This window comes from Meles meles, chromosome 3, assembly GCF_922984935.1.
Source record: "Meles meles chromosome 3, mMelMel3.1 paternal haplotype, whole genome shotgun sequence".
In the NCBI taxonomy this organism is placed as follows: domain Eukaryota; kingdom Metazoa; phylum Chordata; class Mammalia; order Carnivora; family Mustelidae; genus Meles; species Meles meles.
In genome coordinates, this window is record NC_060068.1 from 92,475,858 (window position 1) to 92,499,913 (window position 24,056).

The 24,056-nt window shown below is 37.8% G+C and overlaps 1 protein-coding gene across 1 annotated transcript in view; it reads right to left on the minus strand.

Moving 5' to 3' along the window:
• The window catches only part of ZSWIM6 (zinc finger SWIM-type containing 6), a 198,996-nt gene that overhangs the window by 56,890 nt on the left and 118,050 nt on the right, over positions 1-24,056 (minus strand). The window contains exon 2 of the mRNA XM_045999662.1: positions 11,980-12,336. Within this exon, the coding sequence (XP_045855618.1) occupies positions 11,980-12,336 (357 nt within the window). The remainder of the gene's footprint in view (positions 1-11,979; positions 12,337-24,056) is intronic.

Below are 24,056 nucleotides of genomic sequence, written 5' to 3' on the forward strand. Positions count from 1 at the left end.
AGAGAGCATGAGAGGGGAGAAAGTCAGAGGGAGAAGCAGACTCTCCAAGGAGCAGGGAGCCCGATGCGGGACTCGATCCCAGGACTCTGGGATCATGACCTGAGCTGAAGGCAGTCGCTTAACCAACTGAGCCACCCAGGCGCCCCTCAACTTTCATTATTTTAACTTTTCGTCCGATCTTGCTAAAAATCCTCCTGGGAAATCTGACACCTGCCTCCTTAACCTCTTCTTAGGGAAAATTCTGACAAGCTACTGATTATCCACTCTCAGTGTTCCTTCTGATGAACTGAGCTAAATAAATTCAATCTCAATCCTCACAGTGGTTCTTTCCCCCAATACTCATGACTTGTTAGTTGTTCTCTATCGGGCACTGAGGGCCAAGACCTACAAGGAATCCTGTCCCAGAAGTACTTGGATGGGGACTGACTGTCCTATGGTGTAGGAGAAGGTCTGCTACCATTCAATGCATGGGTCGCAGCCACGTGAGACTTGACTTTTCTGTCTGCCACATAAATATACCAGTATTTTGGGGTACCTGGGTGGCTCAGAGAGTTAAGCCTCTGCCTTCAGCTCAGGTCACGGTCTCATGGTCCCAGGATTGAGCCCCGCATGGGGCTCTCTACTCGGCAGGGAGCCTGCTTCCCCCTCTCTCTCTGCCTGCCACTCTGCCTACTTGTGATCTCTCTCTCTCTGTCAAATAAATAAATAAAATCTTTAAAAAAAAAAAAAAAATCCCAGTATTTTAAGTAGACTTCAATTCAGTTTAGAGAAAACTCCAGTCTCCTTGGCCTAAAATGGCAAAGGGGTCAACATTCAAATATTTCACAAAAACTGTAGAATACTCAACTCTTATTTTTTTCATGCTAAAAGAAAAAAGTTTTAGAAGGAATAGTCCAAGAATCACTTTCATTTGACTTGAATTATACAATGGATTTTTTTCTTAAAACCTAATAGGTTTAAAAAGTGTCATATTTTTACATTTCTTTAATGGATCATTTAATTTACACACATACAGATTTTTGTTCTTGTCTAGGTGGGAAGATATCTAACAGCAAATGTATAAACACAAGGACAATGTTTCTCAAGTTTTTAAGAAAACCAAGAGGTTTCTTTTGTTTTGATGTTTTTTGTGGGGGGAGTATGGTAAGCTAGTGTTAGAATTAACATATTTCTTCAAGAGCATGGGGGAAGGAGGAGGCACTGTGGAGAGAAAATGGCCACAGACAAAATTTTACTGCAAATAATCTGATAAAGTCCACACACGTGAGCTGAGAGTATGTGTGGGGATCCTCACCCTGGATTCGAATTTGGAATCCTTTGGTTCTAGGTTGGGTTGGGAAAACTACATGTCATCCAAGCAAATCCAAGCTCCCCGGACCTCCATTTTCTCAAACTTAAAATTCTACAATGTAGGAATAAAAAATTAACTAGGTGCTAAGAATTAGAAATCTTTTCCTGTGACTGTGTAGAAAACATCCTCAAGAATGCATGCAAAGGGGCGCCTGGGTGGCTCAGTGGGTTAAAGCCCCTGCCTTCAGCTCGGGTCAGGGTCTCAGGGTCCTGGGATCGAGCCCCGCATTGAGCTCTCTGCTCAGCAGGGAGCACGCTTCCTCCCCTCTCTCTGCCTACTTGTTACCTCTGTCTGTCCAATAAATAAAATCTTAAAAAAAAAGAATGCATGCAAAGATAACTAGTTGGTAAATAAAACAAAATTTAATCTAAACACAACTTAACACTTTAGGAATAGGTAATACTATACATTATAGACCAGGAAATTAAATGTCCAAAATAATAACCTTCCTAAAATAGCATGTTCATTTAGTAAATTTTAATACTGAAGTTTAGCTATTTAAATCCTAACATGTTTTGGGCGCCTGGGTGGCTCAGTGTGTTAAGCTTCTGTCTTCAGCTCAGGTCATGATCTCAGGGTCCTGGGATTGAGCCCCGCATTGGGCTCTCTGCTCAGCAGGGAGCCTGCTTCTCCCCCCTCTCTCTGTCTGCCTCTCTGCCTACTTGTGATCTCTGTCTCTCAAATAAATAAAATATTTTTTAAAAAAATAAATAAATCCTAACATGTTTTGATTACATGCATGTAAGGATGGCCTAAGCCTTGTATAAAATGTAGATTTGCAAAATTTATTTCTACTTGTTAGTGGCTATCTATAAACAAAGAGAAACCTCTCAGCATTTAGCTTTGAGAAAGGTATGCAAAAAAAAAAAAAACATTATTCGTGTGTTTATGGATTTGCTATTAGATATTCTCCAAGTTGGGCAGGAACCAGAATCTGTGTATGTAAATTAAATGGTCCATTAAAGAGTTCAAAAACTTATCATATTTTTTACCCTTATTTATATTTATAATTATAAATGCTATAAATTTTACAACTGTATAGTTAATCTTTGTGAGCATTTTATTACCAAAGCTTAATTCTTCAAAGTTTCAAGCCTTTAGGGAAAGTAAAATTATCTGGTTAAAAAAAATCAGTCAATCAAACAGTTTAATTGTCTCTCATTCCCAGCTAGGGATGTGTGAATTTCACTTACTCTCTTATATAGGAAGAGAGCAAAAAGAGAATTCATGGACATGAAGGAACACTGTCCACGTCCTTGATTTTTCCCTGTCTGTTAGTTGATCTGGTTCTGATTTAGTTTTGCTTTATCTCAATATCAAAACTCCCTAACCCTGGGAGTTCTCAAAATTAAGAGTGTATCAAAATTCCTGAGGCACACTGTAAAAAAAAAAAAAAAAGATACCTAGGTACACTTCAGAAGTACTGAATCAGAATCTTTGCCAGGGGGGTAGGAGAACAATTCCATATTTGGAGAGGATGTTATACATGGTGACACACTGTGCATCTTCATACTGGAAAGTATTCAGGCTCCAGAGGCATCAAACAGACACCTCTCCAGTCTAATGAATAAAGCATATTTAAGACGCACCAAATGAAGTATCTATCTGTCTCGTGTCAAGGAAACAGTTGCTTCTAAGTATTAAGTAGCACCAAACCCTTTTGCAAATTTTAAACTGAGAAACTGAGACACATTCACAGCTGGCTTATGCTATGTTTGGTATGTGGAATTATTCACAGCTTTGGGTTCTAATAGGGAACTTAATGCTTTCTTTTCTCTTCTTAATCTGCTGGAAAACAACTCAAACAAAAAAGAAATGAAAGGCTTTAGTTTACCTCCTCATCTTAACTGTGACCTCTAACCATTTATATCTATGTATAATTGGGTGGGTTGTTTTGTTTTGTTTTGTTTTTTGGTTAAAATTTAATCAATTTTTGTCTATAAAGGCAGAATGCAGGCAGATGTCGTCTACACTGTAGAGGTGATTCATTCAGCCTCTTTCAGGGGACCCAGAAGAATGCCACCTCCTTCAGTTAGCCCACTCTTAAAGCCAGGTACACCTGTCTAACAAGCTGAAGGCAAAATCCTGACCTCGATCACTGGCACGGAGAAGGAAAAGGCAGGGGAGCAAACTTCAGTGATTCAGACTCAAAAAAAGTCTTTCTTTAGAGAGGACAAGGATTTGAAGACTGTTGAAAAATAACATGCACTGAATAAACACACACTTGAAAAAAGATTTACATTTTATTCTTCCTTAAACCCTCATTCCAAAGTAGTGGCCAATGCCTTCATTTCCATTTACAATATTTTGATAGCTGCAACACTCAGATCTTTCCTCACCTTCCATTCTCCATGGTCACCTACGTAATGTTACTGCGACGACAGAAGTTTGACATCCTCTCCAGGAGCTGTTAGAGGGCAACCCATCTTTCTTTATCCCAGAGGCTACTGACAGAGGGAACACTGGCATATGCTGGCTGTGCTCCCTCAGCAAACCACCTTCTCCTCAGTTAAATGCCAAAATAGTTAAGTACGTTGCACCATCATCAGCACAGATCTCAAGGGAATTCACACAGAACATCACAGGGCTTATAGCTCCTCCTCCAAAATTTTCCTCTCATCTGACTTTATTTCTCATTTCTTCTTTTCTTTTAAGATTTTATTTATGTATTTGACAGAGAAAGATAGAGGAAGAGAGGGAACACAAGCAGGGGGAGCAGGAGAGGGAGAAGCAGGCCTCCCACCAAGCAGGGAACCCTATGTAGGGCTCCACCCCAGAACTCCAGGATCATGATCAGAGCTGAAAGCAGATGCTTAACGACTGAGCCACCCAGGCGCCCCTATTTTTCATTTCTTACCATCATTCAACTTACCTCAAAAGTTCAATAATAAACTATTCATGTATAGAAATAATCACATATTTTATATGAATGAAAAGCAGCAAAGTATTCATACACTCTCCATGCTCATTTAAAATTCAGCATGTAAACAGAGTGCATAACAGGTAGGTCATTTTCTAGAACTTAGCTAAAAATGTATTACTTGGTACACGAACACAAATATTTAAATGCAAAGTTCTCAGAAAGTCTTATTTTTACATAACCCAACTCTTCAGATCTATTAAAAGAAATCTACTGGGGCGCCTGGGTAGCTCAGTGGGTTAACATCTGCCTTTGGCTCAGGTCATGATCCCAGGGTACTGGGATTGAGCCCCATATATGGCTCTCTGCTTAGTGGGGAGCCTGCTTCTCCCTCTCCTTCTTCCTGCCACTCTGCCTGCTTGTGGGCTTTCTTTCTCTCTCTGTCAAACAGATACATAAAATCCCTCCCCCCTGGTCCAGAGAGAAAGTGAGAGAGAGAGAGAGAAATCTATGATGTCTGCAAGCTTCGAGAATAGTTTGCTCAGATTTTGAAAGATGTTATTTTAAAAAAATGACTTATAAATATTTTCCTCAAAGATCTACCACTGCCCTGAAGACTCCTGTCAACTGACTCATCACAATGACAGTGATAACAGCAATTCAGATTTACTTCTTTAGCCCTCCTGACGTTATGAAAGGCATATTCTTTATTGTCCATATTTTACAAATAAAATAACTGAGGCTGAAGAGATTCAGTTACTTGCCCCCATTAACAGAGCTGAAGAGCAAAGGTATTCTCACTCAGGCTAACTTCCAAGCTCATCAACACTCTTAAAGAGTCTCAGAGTGAGAAGTATGAGAGACCCATTTGTGGGGGAGATGGGAACAAGCTCATGGAGCCAATATGGACAGACATAAGGTCAGTTAAGGGACAGAGGACTGGTGAGAAACCTGATCACAGCTGGTAGCGATCCTCTGTAAAGCATTAAAGTGAGGAGTGTCAGAGATGACTACAGTGTGTGAGGGAAGGCAAGATTTAGAGGAGAAAGGAGAAAGAATGAAGGGTATTGGGCTAAAAGTAAAGTGGTCATCTCTGTGTTACCGTAGCAAATTCCTCATGGACTAGAGATGTGATTCCTCCAAATTAAGACCCTTAAGTTCTAAGATTACTTCTCTTTTGCTGAAGTGAAGTGTTTTTCCATGTAAAGACCGTAATATATACAGGATCATGTATTCATTTTGTATAAAAAGAAAAAAAAATTTAAACTATGTTAGAGAAACATCTAGTTTCCGTTAAAATGTAAAGTTAAACCGAGTAATTTCTGGAGGGAAATTGGGCAATAATTACTCAAAAATGCATGTACCACTTGTTCTGGCATTTCTACTACTAAGAATCTATTATCCAAAAATACTTCCACAAATTCACAAATACACACACACGCACACACATAGAGGAAAGTCACAGCGGTCCTGCATATAGCAGGGAGAAAACAGAAACAACTTCAAAATCATTCAGTAGGTTAATGGTTAAATATAACCATATTATGCAATACTCTATACAACATTTAAGACATGTTTGAAATAACATAAGCTATCCATCAACTATTAAGAGAAAAAAGCAAAATGCAGAAAAATAGTTAATTGTTTTTTTAAAACTATGTGTGTGTGTGTGTGCACGAAGAAAGCTGTCTCAAAGAATACAAACCGCACTGTCAACAGCAGTTGCTTTGCGGGGTAAGAGAGCTGTTGGAAACTAAGGGAGGGAGCTATTATAGGGAGAAGGAGCCAATGAGGATTTGTCTTTTTATCTTCATATAATTCTATACTACTACACATTTTTTCAACATACTTTTTTAAATTAACTTAAATTTTCTCTAAGTTTCACACTAGTGCACTTTAGGACAGCAAATTCAATTCTCTCCTATAGAATGTATTTGCAAATTGTATTAATCACCAGTAGATCTTACCTTTGTTTCACCAACTGTCAATGCCTGAATATTGTATGATAGAAAGAATATGCTTATAATGACCAAATTATCTCCCTAGGATACTTGTAAAAACTGGATGCTAATGCAAGCCCAATTACAATGAACATGACCATCCACAGGGAAACAAAAGGAAGAAAGATGTGACATAAGGCCTCCATCAAACAACTCCAAATGTCACTTACTGCTAGATTCAGAACATGCACGTGTACAAAAATAAATCTCCAAGTTCCCACTAAGAACAAAATGGAATGAAAAATGACAGTGTTACTTTTTGTTTAACAAATTCTGAGCACCTACGGCTTCTTAAGTACTGTCCTTAGGGAAGTTACCAAGATACACAAGTCATAGTTTCAGCCCTGACGGAGTTTACAATCAACTAAAAATAAGGCACACAACGAACACAGGATTGCTGAGTGGGTCTGCTTGTTTGTTTGGAATCTCTAAGAGAGCCTGAGTGGACTGATACAGAAGATGGCTGGGACACAGAGGCATTCTGAAGTTAAGTTAAGCAGGAGTAGCAGGCATGAATGGAATTTATGCTGTTGGTTTTATTAGAACCACACTCCAACAAATTGAAATCTCTGATCAAAGAACAACACAGAAGGGCACACTTGGGGAGAACTACAGGAGGCGCACATATGCAGCATGATCCAAGTGCCTCATGCGTCTCTGCAAAAGTATCACTACCACTGTCATAGAATCAGAGGTGGAAGAGATCTTACATGCCTTGTGTCAACTGCATCTGACACATGGATACATTCCTTTTACTTCTATGACTGAAATGGTGTTTCTGGGCACATGACACTGAAGTCAGGGAGGAGTCTAGTCTACATCTGGGACTGGCCCAAGCTCTAGAAGTGAAAGGGTCAATGAAAGCCCTCCCCCCACTACTGTTCCAAGTCTGGACCAATGCCAGCTGGTCACTGGACATTAGACACTGGACACTGAACAAGGACAGCCCCCTCAGTCTGTCCTTTGTGGGAATGTGCCCAGTACAGGCTAGCTCATTGGGTTAGGGTGGTACTGAAACCAGAGTGCCCAGGAGAGAAAGGAAGAAATGCATGCCAAAAAGTTAGAGGAAAGTAAGATGACCACCAACTCTGATATCATTCATCCCCCAACTGCTTTCTTCTCTCTTCTGTGAGTACTTCTGGTTACCTTAAAGATGAAGTAAACTCAGTTATATTGTATTATTATTATTATACATGTATATCTTATTAAAATTCTCCCCATGCTGTTAGAGAAGATCATGACCGTTTTAAATGAGGGGATAAAAATGAGTTTCACCGAAGGTCACTCAGGTAATACCGAGTAGAAACAGTAATAGATTCTAGGCCTTCAGATTTTAAGTTCAATGTTCTGTCCTCATATCATGATTTAGCAATCTATATAATACATCTCCTTTAGTAGGAAATATAAAGGACCAGAAGAGGCAAAGTTAACTAAGAGGGTAGACTAGCACGTGGAAATTAGTAAATTTCTAGAAAAGTACTTAGCAAAGACACCAGCATCTTTTTTAAGACTGTGGAAGCTGGGAAGTTTTATTAGAATATAAAACTTAAAGAAACAATTTTGCTGGGGGAAAAAAACAAAACAAAACGCAGAACTACAACCAGTAATCTCCTTGGAGGGCCATTAACATCAACTATCTTACAGCCACTATTTAGCCTATAGTAGTTAGTTTTATAATCTAATCAAAATCATGTGAGGGAAATTTTATGAAAATACAAAGAGATGCAAAAAAGAAAAAGTCCAATGAAAAAGGACTTAACTACTACAATAACTAAGGCTATATTTCAACTATCTTCGCTGAATCTGTGACCTTGAGTATCACTAACCCATTCTCCTCAGTTTCTTTCTCTTGAAACTACTACAATTATAAATTTGTAATACCAAGCTGATAAGGAAATTATTAGGAATAATGTGCCTGATATTGTCTTGAAAAAGCTTTTAATTCCTCAGGATAAAATTCTTGTAAAAATAAAATATTTCAAAATACAGCAACCCTACAGTGCCAATCCCCCCCCATGCTGTCAAAAATCCACATAAAGCCTTTGACTGCCCCTAAATCTAACAGCCTACTGTTGACTAGAAGCCTTACCAATAATGTCAACAGTATCGACATGCATTTTATATATGTATTATATACGATACCCTTACCATAAAGTAAGCCAGAGAAAAGAAAATGTTAAGAAAATTTTAACAGAAAATACATTTACAGTATGATACATATATTTACCGGGGGGGGGAAAAAAAAGGTATAAGTGGACTTGTGCAGTTCAAATCCATGTTGTTCAAGGGTCAACTGTAAAAAGGAAAAAGCAACCAACAGAATTAAGAAGTATTAGGATATATTCGCAAGTAAAACAAATATCCAACTGTTACCAATGTAGTTTATAACTACTTACAAATCAATGATTTTCTCTAAAAAGGCCTTGATAAGCTTAACTTCTTTGGCTTTAAGATACCTTTTAAGATAACTGAATCTAAATCCTATCCTGACTCTATTTAACTAGCCAAGTAAAAGTGATGCTTCTCCTTAAAATAAAACTTACCTCTTACCAATCTTTGTGTTCAAGACATCTTTCCTCTCAAAGAAAAAACACAGCCAAAAGATCATACTAAGAAGTACTGCTTTTACAGTTTGGAGAATGCTTTGGAGATGTTTGGAAGCAGGTGGGATCATATGGTCAAATAACTGAAGAATATTTTTAATCCTACCCTCTAGTAAGTCATCAGTTTAAGAGTTAAAATAAGACCCTCCAAAGGAGCAGACTCCCCATTTTGTTACTTAAGGTCATGACCTGCTTCCTACCTCTCTACTTTTACCACTTGTTACACTATGATGGAAGGCAGGAAGTGGCTCATGTAACTGGCCCATTTCCAGGCTAGGAGCAAATCTGGTGATAAAGTAAATAACAAGGAAGCTGGTGGGATAAACCGTTCAAGTTCACTGCTCTTGTGAAGCTGCTCTCATACAAAAGTTATTTGAAAATCACACTAAGCCTAAAGCTAACCTGCATTCTGTCCTTGCTATTTCCTTAGATAACTTTTTCTTCTAATTTTAGAAACTGTGAAAAAAATACAATGTCACATGAACACTTTCTCGCATCCAACTTTAGATGACATTGATTTGTCAGTCTTACTATTTCAACATGGAAGTGAATTTTTGAAGCTGTAGATAAGAAATTCTGGACGCTGCTGTTCTTCAAAGTAAGGAAGACACATGCAGAACAAACAACTGATTGTTCATGTGGACCTCTGGATAAACTAAAACTCAGAGAATAATGTAACCCTAATGGAATATATAAATTCAGAAAAAAAAAAAAGGGAAAGAAAGAAAACATATAAACGTTTGAAGAAATGGTATATGCTATTCCACTTCCACTGAATAATTTAGTGAGAAGTCACAGGCTCCTGAGAAATCTCTGAGATGACTGTAAACTAGCCTGAATTTTCAAAAAGCAAAAGATTGAGGCAGGTGATAAGACAGAGCATAAGATTACTTGAAAAAGTCCTTAAGTGCATGTGCTTTTGGTGGGTCAAAAGTACTTCAGGGCCACAGTTGTTTATAATACTGATATTTAATAATGGCAGACTCTACTAACTAAAATGCTTTACACACGTTAATAAAGCTGAGCCTAATATGGGGAGTACTAGAAAAAATATGGCTATATGGATGTTCCTCTGACATAAAAACCATTTTAAAAGTATCTTACAGCACCAGATTTGTAAAATAATGCCTGCAATAGCTCTATTCAAAACAAGATACAAAAACAGTGGAACAGACAAACAGTGATATTCTCATCGCTAGAGTATTCTAGAGTTGTACTGTACGATAAGGTGCATCAATGTTAATAGCCACATGTGGCTATTAAGCCCTTGCATTGTGATGATGCTGTGGTTTGAGATATACTTTACGTATGACAGAGAGCAGACTTTAAAGACTTACTACGAAAAAAGAGTAAAATATGTCAACTTTTTGTTGAATTGTTATTTATGAATACTCAGATAAATAAAACATTAATTTACTTGTTTCTTTTTAAATAGGCTACGGGAACATTTTAAACTATACATGTGGCTCATATTATTGTGTTTCTTTTGGACAGTGCTGCTTTAGAACAATGAAAATGAATGAACTACAGGTACATGAAACAACTGGCATAAATCTTACAATCACGACTTGAATGAAAGCCAAGTAAAACTAAAACTAGTATTTAATGATGTCAACAACAAAACACAAACCACCACGGATGTGATTACCATAAAAACCAGGCAGTGGCTGCCATGGGGAAGAGAAAGGAGCTTGTGAAAGAGAGAGGCTATATGGAACCCTCTCTAGTGCTGAGAATAGTCTGTTGGGACCTGTGTATTGGGGTTCACTTTATTAATCTACACATTCATATTTTATGTACTTTTCTTAATGTTTTATCTCAAAATTTTAGAAGTTTTCAAGAAATAACCTTAAACGTACTTTCCTTAAACATTTATATTCACCAAAATTTTCACCATAATTAATGACTTTGAAGAAACCTAAAAGAATAGAGTTAAGGTCCTCTATCTCATCAATATAACCAAAGAAATGTAAAAATGATAGGCCCAAGAGTTGCTTAGTCAAGACTATGTTACATTCTTCAATGTATTTTTGAATATTTTAAAAATTATATCTAAATGTTTTTAAAGCACAGCAACCTATAATTTAATTGTATTATTTATCCTGTGTTCACATACCCTATGAAATAGGTGGTGGGTGTAGTTCTGACAAGTTGCACATATATTCTTGTAAGTCAACGTATTTGCGCATTTGTGATGCACAAAATAAGCAGCTGATAAATGTGTTTACAAATAAATGAGATAACGTTCCATGTATAAAAATCCAAAAAAAAACCATTTTTGAGATTTTTTAAACACAATGATGGTCATCTCCTAAATTCTCTCTAAACAAGTTGTAATATTTTTCTAAGAATAATTATAATTTATTTTCTTACTATGAGGCATCCTGTCAGAAATGTCTTGCTTTGGGAGTGCCTGGGGGGCTCAGTTAGGTTTTGATTTCAGCTCAGGGCATGACCTCAGGGTTGTGAGATCAAGCCCCAGGTCAGGCTGTGTGCTGGGCTTGGAGTCTGCTTAAGAGTCTCTCCCTCTATCTCTGTCTGACCACCCCCCCCCCGCCCCCGCCAAAAAGAGGATGGAAGGAACAGAGGGAGGAAGGGAGGGAAGGGAGAGAGAAGAGAAAGAGTGAGAGAGGAAGGAAGGAAAGAAGAAAAGGAAAAAAGAGAGAGACAGTGAGAGAGGAAGGGAGAGAAAGAAATGTCCAGCTTTAGAAAATAAAATTTAAAAGAAAAGGAAAAAAAAATTGGAGTATGTGCAAGTCAGTTTACTGGTAAAAGCCGACAAAGGTGAATTAAATGACGAAGTCCGTGTTTTCTGTAACGAGTATCTAGTATCTGATGAAATTTTCCTAAATGAAAAAGTGTTAAGAGACAAATTTCAATAAATGAGAAATTTTCTGAGCACAAATGCCTTGGTATCTAGTAGAATACACAAAACACTTCAAAAGAAATATTTTAGGATGCAAAACTAAACTTAAAAATCTCAGTATGTTAACTATACTTCAGTAATAAAAATAATTTAAATTTTTTTAAACTCTCTCTTGGCTACTTAAGAGCAATGCTGATTAACCTAAAATCACATTTAATTCATTTTTATGCAAAAGAACGGAATTTATAAATGAAAAAGAATAAGAGAAGAACTCTACAGAATGAATGTCTATAACTCACCGTGAACTTGGTTGATTTCTGAATTCTGGGAAAGAATTTCATCTGCTAATTTCTGAGCAGTTGGCAAAACTTCTGTGTGGTGCACTGTGATCAAATACTGTACAAACTTTTGTAGTTGGTCTCTATTCATTTGAAAGAGAGTCTCTGAAATGGGAAGATGCAGTTTGACCTGATCTGGCTTGCGGATGCGGTATAAAGACAGTGCCACAACATGAGCACAATAAAATATGTCCTTGTTTCCACAGCTGCAGGTCACTGAGGTAATCTTGCAACGATCAAAGCTGATGGCCACGTTGCAAACAGTTTCTGGCTCCGATTGTATTGCAGGTTCTGTCACTGTGCCACTCAAGTGGAAACCTATGTGAGAGAAAGGGAAGAGAGTTTAGCTGCTGCCTTAGATGCTATGAAGGATTTCTAATTCTTTGAAATGCATAGTACTTGACAGCTACAAGAAAAAAAAAATGACAGTTTTTATTTTCAAGTAAAAACATTCAGGCCACTCAAACATCCTCCACACCTCCCCTTTTCCACATCTTACAGGTAAAAAAAAGAAACGGTATTCAACAGACATGCTGAAGTATTTGACATAGCCATACAAAACCACTTACAGCAATACGCCGCCATCACACCTACAGGAAGTTGTTAGTTCACAGCACTAATAAGCCATAATTACTCCAAAACTGTGGTATACCTGACAAAAATCAGTGGTTTTCTTCCTTTTCTTTTTTTAAACTTTTCCAAGTAGAGTAGGCCAGCTTGGTTTTCTACTGAACAAACTCTCCCTTCCCTCCACCTTTATTCCAGGCAGACACTAGCATCCTCCAATCAAAAATGCAACTATGGGGTGGATTTTTCACACACACTGATAAGATAAATTTATTTATTTAATAATCCTTTATGTAACATGCATGACATATGCCCCAATACAGCAATGTCCACTAGCAATGTCTACTGGTGGAACTGCAAAGCCCACCAGATCTCATATATACCACAGTCCAAGTAACTCACAATAAGCTGATACACATGTAAGGTTGTTAAATAAGCTCACACGCATGCACACGCACACACACAAGCATACAAAATCGCCAAGTGGAAAGGGGCTTCACAACTTAAACTTTGAACTACACACAAATCCTCCACATCCTCCCTGACCAACAAGCCACGTGACCACTGCTTATAATGGTCCAGACATGGGACATTCACCCCACACATGCAACACCTCCCCCCCAACCCTTGAATAGCCATAGGAAGAGCTCAGAGCCTTCTGAAAATTGCCTCCCACCACACTGCCAGCAGTCAGTCCTGGCCTGTGTGGCCGGTGGACAAAACTTCCTCCTTACATTTCTATAAGTATGTGGAAAGCTAATCCTAAATTTGGGGAAGGAGGGGAGGGACTTCCCCTCAGTTCCACCTCTTTCTCTGATAGCCAAATTCAGAGGTAAGGGCTAAAGGAGATCACGTGGGGAAACTTCTGGACACTGATCTACCTTAAAATTTTGGGTACCTGACAGAAACCTAAGCTCCAAAAGGAAGCCTCTGGCTCTCTTGCAGCTTTCCACTATCTATGCTACTTGACTAAAGTTCACTGAGCAGGTCACCATCTTCATTCACAAAGAGAAAGATTTTTACCGTATGGGAAACCTGAGAGGGATGGCAGACATAGAACATGACAATGATAGCCAGATGATGCCTAAGATTCAGGTGGGGCACCTGAACCCTACTTACTATCTTCCCCAAGGGATGATAATCAGACCAGAGAGTTGGAAGAAACACTACTCACTACTCAAAAGAAATCTTTCAGAGTAATATAATTTCATCCTAATAATTCATATATAGTAACATAGTGGAAAGAGAAACGTGTGGTAATAATCTTTACCAAATTAATCAATTTAAAAAGAACAATCCCTAAAGTTACTATTAAACTTCATGACAAGAAATTTACTTTAATATGATAACTTTTGTTTTTCTTACAAAGGGATTATCTGTTTCAGAATGAGTATTCCAGTCTCCTTTACCTCTTTCAGTCAAGAAGTTTTTTGAAAATAGTGATATAAAATCATATTTTTAAAAAATTTTAATGATTTTTTCCCATGAGGAAAGTCACAGAAAAAGTAAACACCCAAGAAAATTTCAAAAGTGAAGAACAATAAGGGAAACTTACCTTGTTATATACCAGATGTACTATAAGCATACAGTAATTTAAAATCCACGGGACAGGCACAGATTAAGATAGAAAAAACAAACAGTGGATCGTACAAGGCAATTCAAAAAGTTCTCAAATATATTCTGTACGTTTAGTGCACGGGATCTCAATATTTTCCACCCGTAACATACATATATGTGTACAAAGAAACCAGTAATCACTATGGGGAAAGATTTATCATAAATTGACCATTTATAAAATTGATCCTTCCCAGCTTATTATCTTTCCTAGTCCACCAAAGTCAACATCTTTGTCTCTCCATGAAAGTAATATTGGAGAACTTCTCCAATCACAGGCAAACCCAAGACAACTGAAGATCTAAGATCTAGACTAGTCAGTATTTAGTCTGTAAGGGGATAACTTAACAGGTGCTTCAAAACAGGCTGATTTAACTACCAAAGAAGAGCCCCTTAAGTGACGAATCCTTCACATAGTTTTACAGAAAACTGTTTCAGATGTATAAGTTAGGAAGAAGTAAAGTATATTGAATGCTGCTATCATGAAATGATGCCAAAGGTAAAACTCATTATTCAGCTTCATTACAACAAATATTTACTAATCTCATACAGTCTTTTAAAAAGTAAATTATAGAATACTGTGACTTCCAAAACAATTTACTTCAAGGGGATATGTGCGAGCACACATAAACATATACACGTCTTACAGAGTAACACTTAATCTGATATCATCAAAGATTAAGATTTTTTTTTTTTAAAGATTTTACTTATTTATTTGACAGAGAGAGAGATCACAAGTAGGCAGAGAGGCAGGCAAAGAGAAAGGGGGACGTAGCTCCCCGCTGAGCAGAGAGCCCCATGCGGCTAGATCCCAGGACCCTGAGATCATGACCTGAGCCAAAGGCAAAGGCTTAACCCACTGAGCCACCCAGGCACCCCAAAGATTAAGATATTTCATGAATGTTCATTTTCTAAGCAATTCTAGACATCTTTCAAGTACCCAAACTCCTTTAAAAATTCCAACCATTTTTCTTAGAAAGATTTCCTAATGTCGTAAGTTCTACCTTGCCACCCTAATCAGCTGACCATCTGGTGTTACCAAGTGACGGGGGCAACACTCCCTATAACAGGCATCTGCAGGAGACAGTATTTTTAAGTGGGCTTTTTGTTACTTTTTTCCACTATCAGCCATCACAAGATCTCCTCTCCCATATGGTTAGTCTTTTTCATAGAAAATTCTTTGCCCTCAGGCCAGCTGTGCCTCTAATTTGACCAGTTTTGTGGCAGCTATTCAATACTCTGGGGTTATTTTTATGGGGGTTCCCCCATTTTACTTTTAGGTTAGGATGGGTGATGTTGCTAGACGTGATTGGCTTCACTTTAAATAAAGGAAAATTACATACACACACATAAGAAAGAGCTGGTGTATTATTTTATAGGACTATGCAATACTAAGTCAGTATGCAGGAACTTCATCAGGCCTCCTTTTAGGATTGTGTGGTCCTCCTGATTTGAGAAACCTTTGAAATCCCAACTCACTCTCAGCTGGTCCTAAATCATGCCAGAGCACCCACAGAGGAAACAAGGAGAATACTCCTCCCTCAACAATGCCTAGACAGCTACATAAGCCATCCTTCCTCCAGCCCTTCCTCCCTACCCACAGCTGGTCTTGTCTCTTGGGTTTCTGAAACAAAATGCTCCTAAAAATGGATTTTGCCTTTCTGGAGTTCAGATAAACCTTGATGACCCACTGTTGTAGTTTCACAAATACAAAATCTCTTTCTAGTATAGTTAACTGTTCTGTATGACAGAACTGAGGACAAAGAAAGGGGCAATTCTGCACTTCCTAGTAAAACATGGGCAATTAATTTTCAAAGAACTAAAACTGAAAAAATTACATAAACCTTTTCTTATAAACGTATTTACTTGACTTTCCGAAATACAATCTGTCAAAGACAGTTAATCCCATAAGAGCAAACCTCACAGGGCAAATTGTCTCATCACCATCAGGTTTTATCAGTGAGCCCCAAAAAACATTTGTATCCACATTCTCAATCTGCAGACCAAAGAAAAACAAAGCAAAAACCAAGGCACGGCACTGGAGAAGCTTTGGTAGAAGAGGCATTTTGATTCCCGTCAAGCTCTCTCACTTAAATGCTGTGTGCTCTGGACATGTTATTTAACCTCTCTGAGTCTTCCTCTATTCATTTGCAAAATGGGGCTAGAAACACCTCCTGGGGTTGCTTTGAGGATTTAAATGAAATAACATATGTAAAGCACCTGGCACATAGTAAAAGTGCTTGTTAGATTTTATTTCTCTTTCCTTCCCTTCCCAGCTGGAGAAACAGGGGAGGGGTGCAGGACATATTCCCTTCATGTACAACACTTTTTTTTTTTTTTAATCTTTGCTACTGGAATCTTGGAAGAGGGGCTGGAGGTCTCACTTGAGAAATGGCTTGTAACATAAGCGTGGCCACTGAAAATGTCTGAGGTAAGTGAGCTGGATGACACTAGAGGGATCACTGCTGTTTGACAACAAAACCAAACATCTTCAGTCAGTTACACCTTTGTTTAATTCAGCTTTCTTTCCCCATTTTTCTATTAAGTTCCACCAACACGCAGTTAATTTTGTACATGAATATTACTTTATACACAGAGAAACCAGAAAACAATAGGGGAGAGATTTATTTTGTTTTAGCATCCATACACGTTTCTACAATGTTATAATGCAGCGATTCTCAAAATGTGGTCAGGATATACCCACAGGATCCCCAAAACTCTTTCATGGGTTCTTAAAGATCATTTTTTCCCCATAATTCTACCTAGACATCACTGACCTTTTAAACTCTCCCTCCCAAGCGTACATTTAATTTTCCAGAGGCAACAGGATGTGTGATATCACAACAGAATGAACACAAAGACAGATATTATGAAGATTTTTAAAAATGTAACACAAAGCCACCTCTTCCACTAAAATATCTTTTGTTTGGGGACTACAGTTATTTTGTTCATAAAGGTATGTTCTTTATTATTAAAGGTATGTTAACTTTATTACTATTATTTGGTGAAGTTTTTTTTTTCCTCAGCTTTAATTTCAAACAGTAATAGGCATAATCCTCATAAGCAAAGGAGATATGGGATCCTCAATCATTAAAAATGAATCAGAAAGACCAAAAACTGCAATTATAATGTGCTGCTGAGAAATGGAAAAAAATAAATACTCTTCATCAAATCATCTTTCAATGGCATTACTTGCATCTTATCAGTAGTAAGACTCAGCAGAGAAACACGGAAGGGGCAAATTTCTCACCCACGAACACATATTCATATCATCTACATTAATCTCACATTAACAAGGATTAATTAAAGTTTCTAGAAAGCAAATATTTACTCCATCACTGATATTCTAAAATGAACTTTCCCTGAAACCTGATTTTCCTATCTAAAGCTGGATTTCCGTTGCATTTTAAAGGGGACTAGGAGACCTATGACAACAGACTGGAAAGACAACTGCTTTAAAATACACAAAGAATTTCTGAAGTTTGGCTATTTTGTGTGTGTATGTGTGTGTATATACTACATACATACATACATTCAGTTAACCGAAAAATGGCTACAAATGCAAAGCATTAGAAAATTTCTAAGCAAAAATAAACTGGCAGACATGAAATAAATACACACTAAAAACTACTTTCTTCAGGGTACATTCTTTTCAGAAAAATATGCACCCTGTGCATGAGGCGCTCAAGTAACATATTCTTTGTTGAAAAAGGATTTAACAGAAGCACTGGTGTAGTACTTACACAAATACATCTTTCACCCTTTTCCTAAATAAAAAGAACCCCTGGGGAAATTAAAGGCAGAAACCAAGGCAATGTAATGTTATGGCTGAAAGGGTGGTAAGGGTTATGAGAGGTTTTTCTGTATTTTTTTTTTAAGCTAAGTCTAAAAATGCAAAAGTGTTAACATTTAACACTCGCATAACAAAGTATTCATTGGTTGACTAAACCCATTATATTGGTTAAATGCAGAGTAACTAATAGCTGATTATGTGTCCCCTTGGTAAAACAGATGAGTTAATCATTGCCTCCAAACACCTAACTTTCACCTTTCCTAAGTCTGATAAATACCGCACACAAGCCAACAACATGCCATGTTGCAATTATCAATTTAAAAACAATAAAATCTAATTCAAATCAAGCACAATTTCCTGATCTGTGACACAAATGTGATGGAGAACCCAAGATGGCAGCACTAAAGAACTCAAAAACTGACTTGTCTAAAGTATGATATTCCTTCTCCAACTACATAATTTTCTCAAAAGGAAATCCTAAATTAGAGAGACTGCATCCCCTAAGCTGGCTAATTAAATTCTCTAGCCCTCATTTCTAATACTAAGCTTAAACAGCTTATAGAAAGACATTAGGAGATTTTGCTGGCAATCACTAATGAAGCAGTTTCCATCTTCCACAAAAATTATTTTTTAAAGGAAAAGCTTTATTTTTAAGTTCACCTTAAAAATGTCTATCTGGGATGGAATCACTCCTACACCTCATTAATATCTGAGAGAAAGACAATGGCAAATTAATGCAAAGACCAGACTGTAACCCACAGCACACCATATAAACAACATAAAAATTTACGGAGCGTGCAGTGGATGGGTCCAACCAAGAGCTCCCAGCGGCATTCTGTTCAGCATCGCTTTTATTTTCTAGTTAATGTATATTCTTGCACCATTCATATAAGGATCCATATGATCACAATAACTGTTATTAGATATGAATGACAATAGTTATTTAAAATTATTTCTAAAGAAAAAACACATCCATTAATTTAGCTACCTGCAATAAGCGCTTAGAAGGAGCATTAGTTTAAGGAGAATGCACTGAATTAAAAACAAAAAACCAACACATCATTCCTTGTCACGCCAAATCTTGAAGGGCACAACTAATTTTCCAGAATGCATTTCTGTATTTTAACATGCATGTTTTAGGGAAACAGCCACTGTCTAGCCTCAGAATGGGAGGGATGGGAAGGGGTATAAACAAATTAGGTAGAATTTGACTTACCTGCACAACTGTAAAATTGCACAGGGCTTAGAAATTTTCCTTATTTGTCCTGTCTTCTAAATTCTACTTTCTTGGGTCCCAACCTTTTCTAATACAAGCAAAGTAGTTCTAGCCTTCCACCCTTCTTAAAGGCCAGATCAGACCAGCTCCCTTGCTCCATACTCCTAATTGCCACCCCTACAGTTCACTGATTCTCCTCCCTTCCTCCACATGGTCTCTCACCTGGGTCTTCAACTTCAGAAGTACAAATTAAGTTTATTAGAGCCCTTTGGTGTCCAAACACCAACTCTTAGCACCTCTACACACCTTTGTCTTACTTCCCGGGGTCCAGGCCTAGATCAAGGAGAGGACAGAACATCCTTTTTACCTGTCTATTTCCTGTTGTTGCTTACAGCCAAACAACCTTAGAAATGCATGGTTGTTTGCTTTAGGAGAGGAAGGTAAAGGGGAAACTCTGGAGACTAATTCTGTTTACCAGAGCCAAGAGCTAAGGAGAAAAAGTGTACTCTAGGACAATGAAGAGAGAATGCAAGCTTCAGTGGTCAAAATTCTCCACCCACACCCTGAAGCTCTGGGCCCGAGCCCTCAATCCCAGCATGAGCCCCCACATCTTGGCCCTAACCCAATTCCTAATGCCCAAGGCCCAGACTAGGACACACTTAGCTCTCGCAACCATCCTGCAAAGTAGGTTATGATCGTACTCCCCTTTTTACAAGCTGAGGTTGTCTCTGAGAGGTAGTGGTAAAAGACACTCTGAATTAATAAGGAGGGCTCTGAAAACTGTTAGGAACATGGGTTTCTATAATCTAAGCGATAAATATGCACACGTAAAAACTCTCCACACCAACACATAAATGATCTAAAGGGATGAAAGAAGGCAAACTAACAGATCCAGACCGTAAAGGGGGTTAAGGTTTAAGACCCTTGGAGGCAGGGCACTGTCTTTTATCTCTGTAGCCCAAAGATCCACAACAACTCCCAGACAAGCCAGGCCCTTTGTAACTGTGTCAGTGAAGGAAGTGATGGGGCTCTTCAAGTCCTGCTTGCCCTGCCCTGCAAAAGTCACAAATAACTAAAAGATTTGGCTTCAAGCCCAGGATACTTTAAACTTAACTAACAGTTATCTCTAATTTAGAGTCCACTCCCCTCTTACACTGTGTTAAACTAGCAACAGAGGTCTGTGACATCATCTAAGACAGAAGGATCTATGGCATTTCCATCACAGAGGACTACCCTGAAGCAAACTTAAGAAACATTTGTTAGATGAAAGAATGCACAAATCCTCTTAGGCTCTTGGTATGTGGAACATATAGAATGGGGCTACTGGAATTGGAATGTGCATCAGAATCACCTGGAGAACCTGTTATCCTACAGATTGCTGGGCCCCCTTTTATGATCCCAAGTGATGCTGCTGCTGCTGCTGGCCTCAGGAACCAATGATGGAGATGATTAGAATTATAGCCTAAACAAGTCTTTTCTAGTCAAAATACACTTAAGTGAACAAAGTAAATAGAACATGAAAGAATATATACCTTGTGATTATAAAGAATGTAGACCATTTCTAGCTTATTATGTAACCTATATGCTCCCCAGTCCACAAAGTCAGGTATGGGATATTAAACTGATCTCAGCATTAAGAAAGAAAAAAATTTTTTTAAAATTCCACTGTAACAAAAAAATGTATTATTATCCTAATTGTTAATACTTATAACTACACCATCCTACTTTAAGAAAAGCCTTCATTCAAAATCTAAATTAAAACTTAAAAATTAAAGAGTATTTACTTTTACAAAGATACCATTTCACAATGTCCCATGGAGTCCTCGTAACTGATGATTCTTTGTGTATTCAAAACAACCAATTAATGAAAAAAATAATGGCAATTAGTTTAGCAAAATATTTTTTGCCTGTATGAAAAAGTCAGAGGCAAAAGAACACACGGGATAACACAAGATGAGGTAGTACTTCAGAATTTCCTTCTAATTCAACACATCTGCATTAAATAACCTCAGACAAGTCACTTAGCCTTGATTTTTTTTCATTTGTTAAAAGGGATTAATAATACCTACCTTCCAGGACTGCTGTAAGGAGTAGAACTGACAATGTATGTTAACCACCACAAGGATTCCCTGTATGGAATGCCTGCTATCATCATGATTGTAATGGAAATGTAATGCTCCTGGAAGCTTGGCACATCCAACGTGTACCAAAACCCTAGCCCTTTGGCGAGAGCCTGTAAGCTGTTGAAAATGCCAAGCTCCCAGGAGCATGCTAGCATTTCCATTACAATAATGGACAAGGGTTGTTGTTATTGTAGTAATTCTACTCTAATATATTCATATTTCCAAATTAATGGAAATATTTTTAAAAATTTGTCCACATTTTACATAACACATTCTTAAAATGTGATTTGATTCCAAACAGGGGAGGAAAGAAGGAAAATTAGAAGACTTAAGTTTGTCTCAAAATAATTTCCAGTTTCATTAAGCAATTTTTCACTCCTACCTTTAAAGATCTCTCTTCCAAAATGTATAACACCGTTTTTATCCCTAATGTTTACCTTCCGTGTCAATGTATTTAAAATTATTTTCACAGCTCAAGTCCATCTTGTCACTGAGCTGGAAACTAATTTAAAGTTGGATCCAACCATAAGGAAACTTGTAGTTCTTATTGTGGAAAAAAAAGTGACCACAGCTTTTCATTCCCAGTTAATTTATGGCCTGATGAGCAGAGTGAAGTTAGAGCTTCTGGTCTCTTCAAAGAATCCCAAGGAACACTAGGCTTGCCATGGCTGTAAGTATTGTTATTTCCCTGTATATGGAGATCCAGCTGAGAAGAAAATCTTCTCTGTTCTATGTGTATGCCTTTAAGAACAGTGAGTAGATGGCGTTTATACCTTGGCTAAGTGGTACCTTTTTTCCCTTTAGTACATAGTAATAAAAGAGAAGCAAAGAGACCAGTCACCTGTTCAGAATGTAGATGAAATTTACGAAGATATTCCTACTCATATCTTGGCTCAGTGTGATTACAGATGATTTTTTTTTCCTTGTTTTGGTTGGTGTGGGGGAAGTGCTTTTCCTAAAGTTTCTATAGTGAATATAAATTACTTAAGAGATACAAAAGTGTTTTTAGTAAAATCAAAAAGGTGCTCAAAGTCTTCTTGAGGAAAAAATCTGCCATATAAATTATGTCCAACACATGTTCTGGAAGCCTGGTAATGACCACACACCAAGAATAAACACTGACGGTCATCATCAGTGAGGCTTTGCCTACTGTCTGACCCAGCCTATTTTACCAACAGGACACTCCAAAGTTCTCTTTAACCCACAGATGCCCAGCCCTCTGGTGCGATTCAGCCACTTTCCAGAGAAGAAGATGGATTACAGCACTCAAGGTAAACAAGGCAGAGAGAGACTGGGCTCCTGGTTCTAATCTCAGCCATTATCTAATGTCTGCCCCAAGGGCAAGTTGTTTCATATCTTATTTCTTGTTCTTTTTTCTTTTCTATTGTATTAAATAAGGAAAATAAATTATATTAGATGATTTCTAGAAAATTAGGAAGGTAGACAGCAGTAATGGAGAGTATTCATGACAAGACAAAGGATGGTCATTGTCACACTCACTCACACAAGACCTTTGACTTGCCCTGGCTGCCACAGAGTTGAAGCAAGGGTCTTCTCAAAGCACATCGAAGTTATGGCCCAGGGAAGGAGAGAAAAAAAGGATAAATACTGTTATTGCTGTAGTTATGTATAACATATAACACACTAGCATGTGGGGAGAATTTTTCAAAACACTGAAATTCAATATTAAAGTAAACACTTAATTTTTACCTACATAAGTTTTAACCATCTGCCTACAACAGATATTCTTCTTTAAGATTTTATTTAATACAGAGAGGCACAGAGAGAGAGAGAATAAGCAGCAAGGAGGGGCAGAGGGAGAAGCAGACTCCCTGATGAGCCAGGAACCCAACATGGGGCTCGAACCCAGATGCAGAGATCATGACCTGAGCTGAAGGCAGACACTTAACCAAATGAGCCACCTAGGCACCCCTACAACTGATATTCTTAATGCATTATAGCTTTTTATGTTCTATATCTAGGAACCAAACTTAATCAAAAAAATTATATGATTGTATAAATATAGGTTGTTTATACAAAATCTATAAGATATAGAAAAATAAACATGAAAGTCCATTAAAAATGAAATGAAATTAATGCATCAAATCATCTTGTCTGCCTTCACCACCTAAACGGCAATATTCTTTCCCTTCCCATCCATTTATTATGAACATTAGTGGCTATACAACTCAACAATCACTTCCCTAATCCCCTCACTTGGTAATAGGTAATGTACAAGGCTCCAGAGAAGTATCCATGAATAACACATGGGCTCCAGTTCTGAGAATTCACTGGATTATTGGGCCATTGATAGCTAAGAAGTCAGATGAAAGCTGTATTGGGAAATAAGCAAGAAGAAAAACAGTACAGACCCCCATTTCCCAAACTGAGTTCTATATACATTAACAGGTATTCATCAAAAGGGAAGAAGGGAGGGTGGTGTTCCATAATGTCATACAAGTTTGGATTAAGTTGCATCCAGCATCACCCTTCTGGAGACTGAGAATGTACCTCAGAATAGTAACAGCTCTGAGAACTTACACAATAAACGGAGTCCTATTGAACTTTATTTACTAGAACTTTATCTTTTTAAAAGATTTATGTATTTTAGAGAGAGCGAAAGGGAGAGACAGTGTGTGTGAGCACAGCAGGGAGAGGGAGAGAGAGCATTACAGCAGACTCTGCACTGAGCACAAAGCCCAACTCGGGGCTCAATGTCACAATC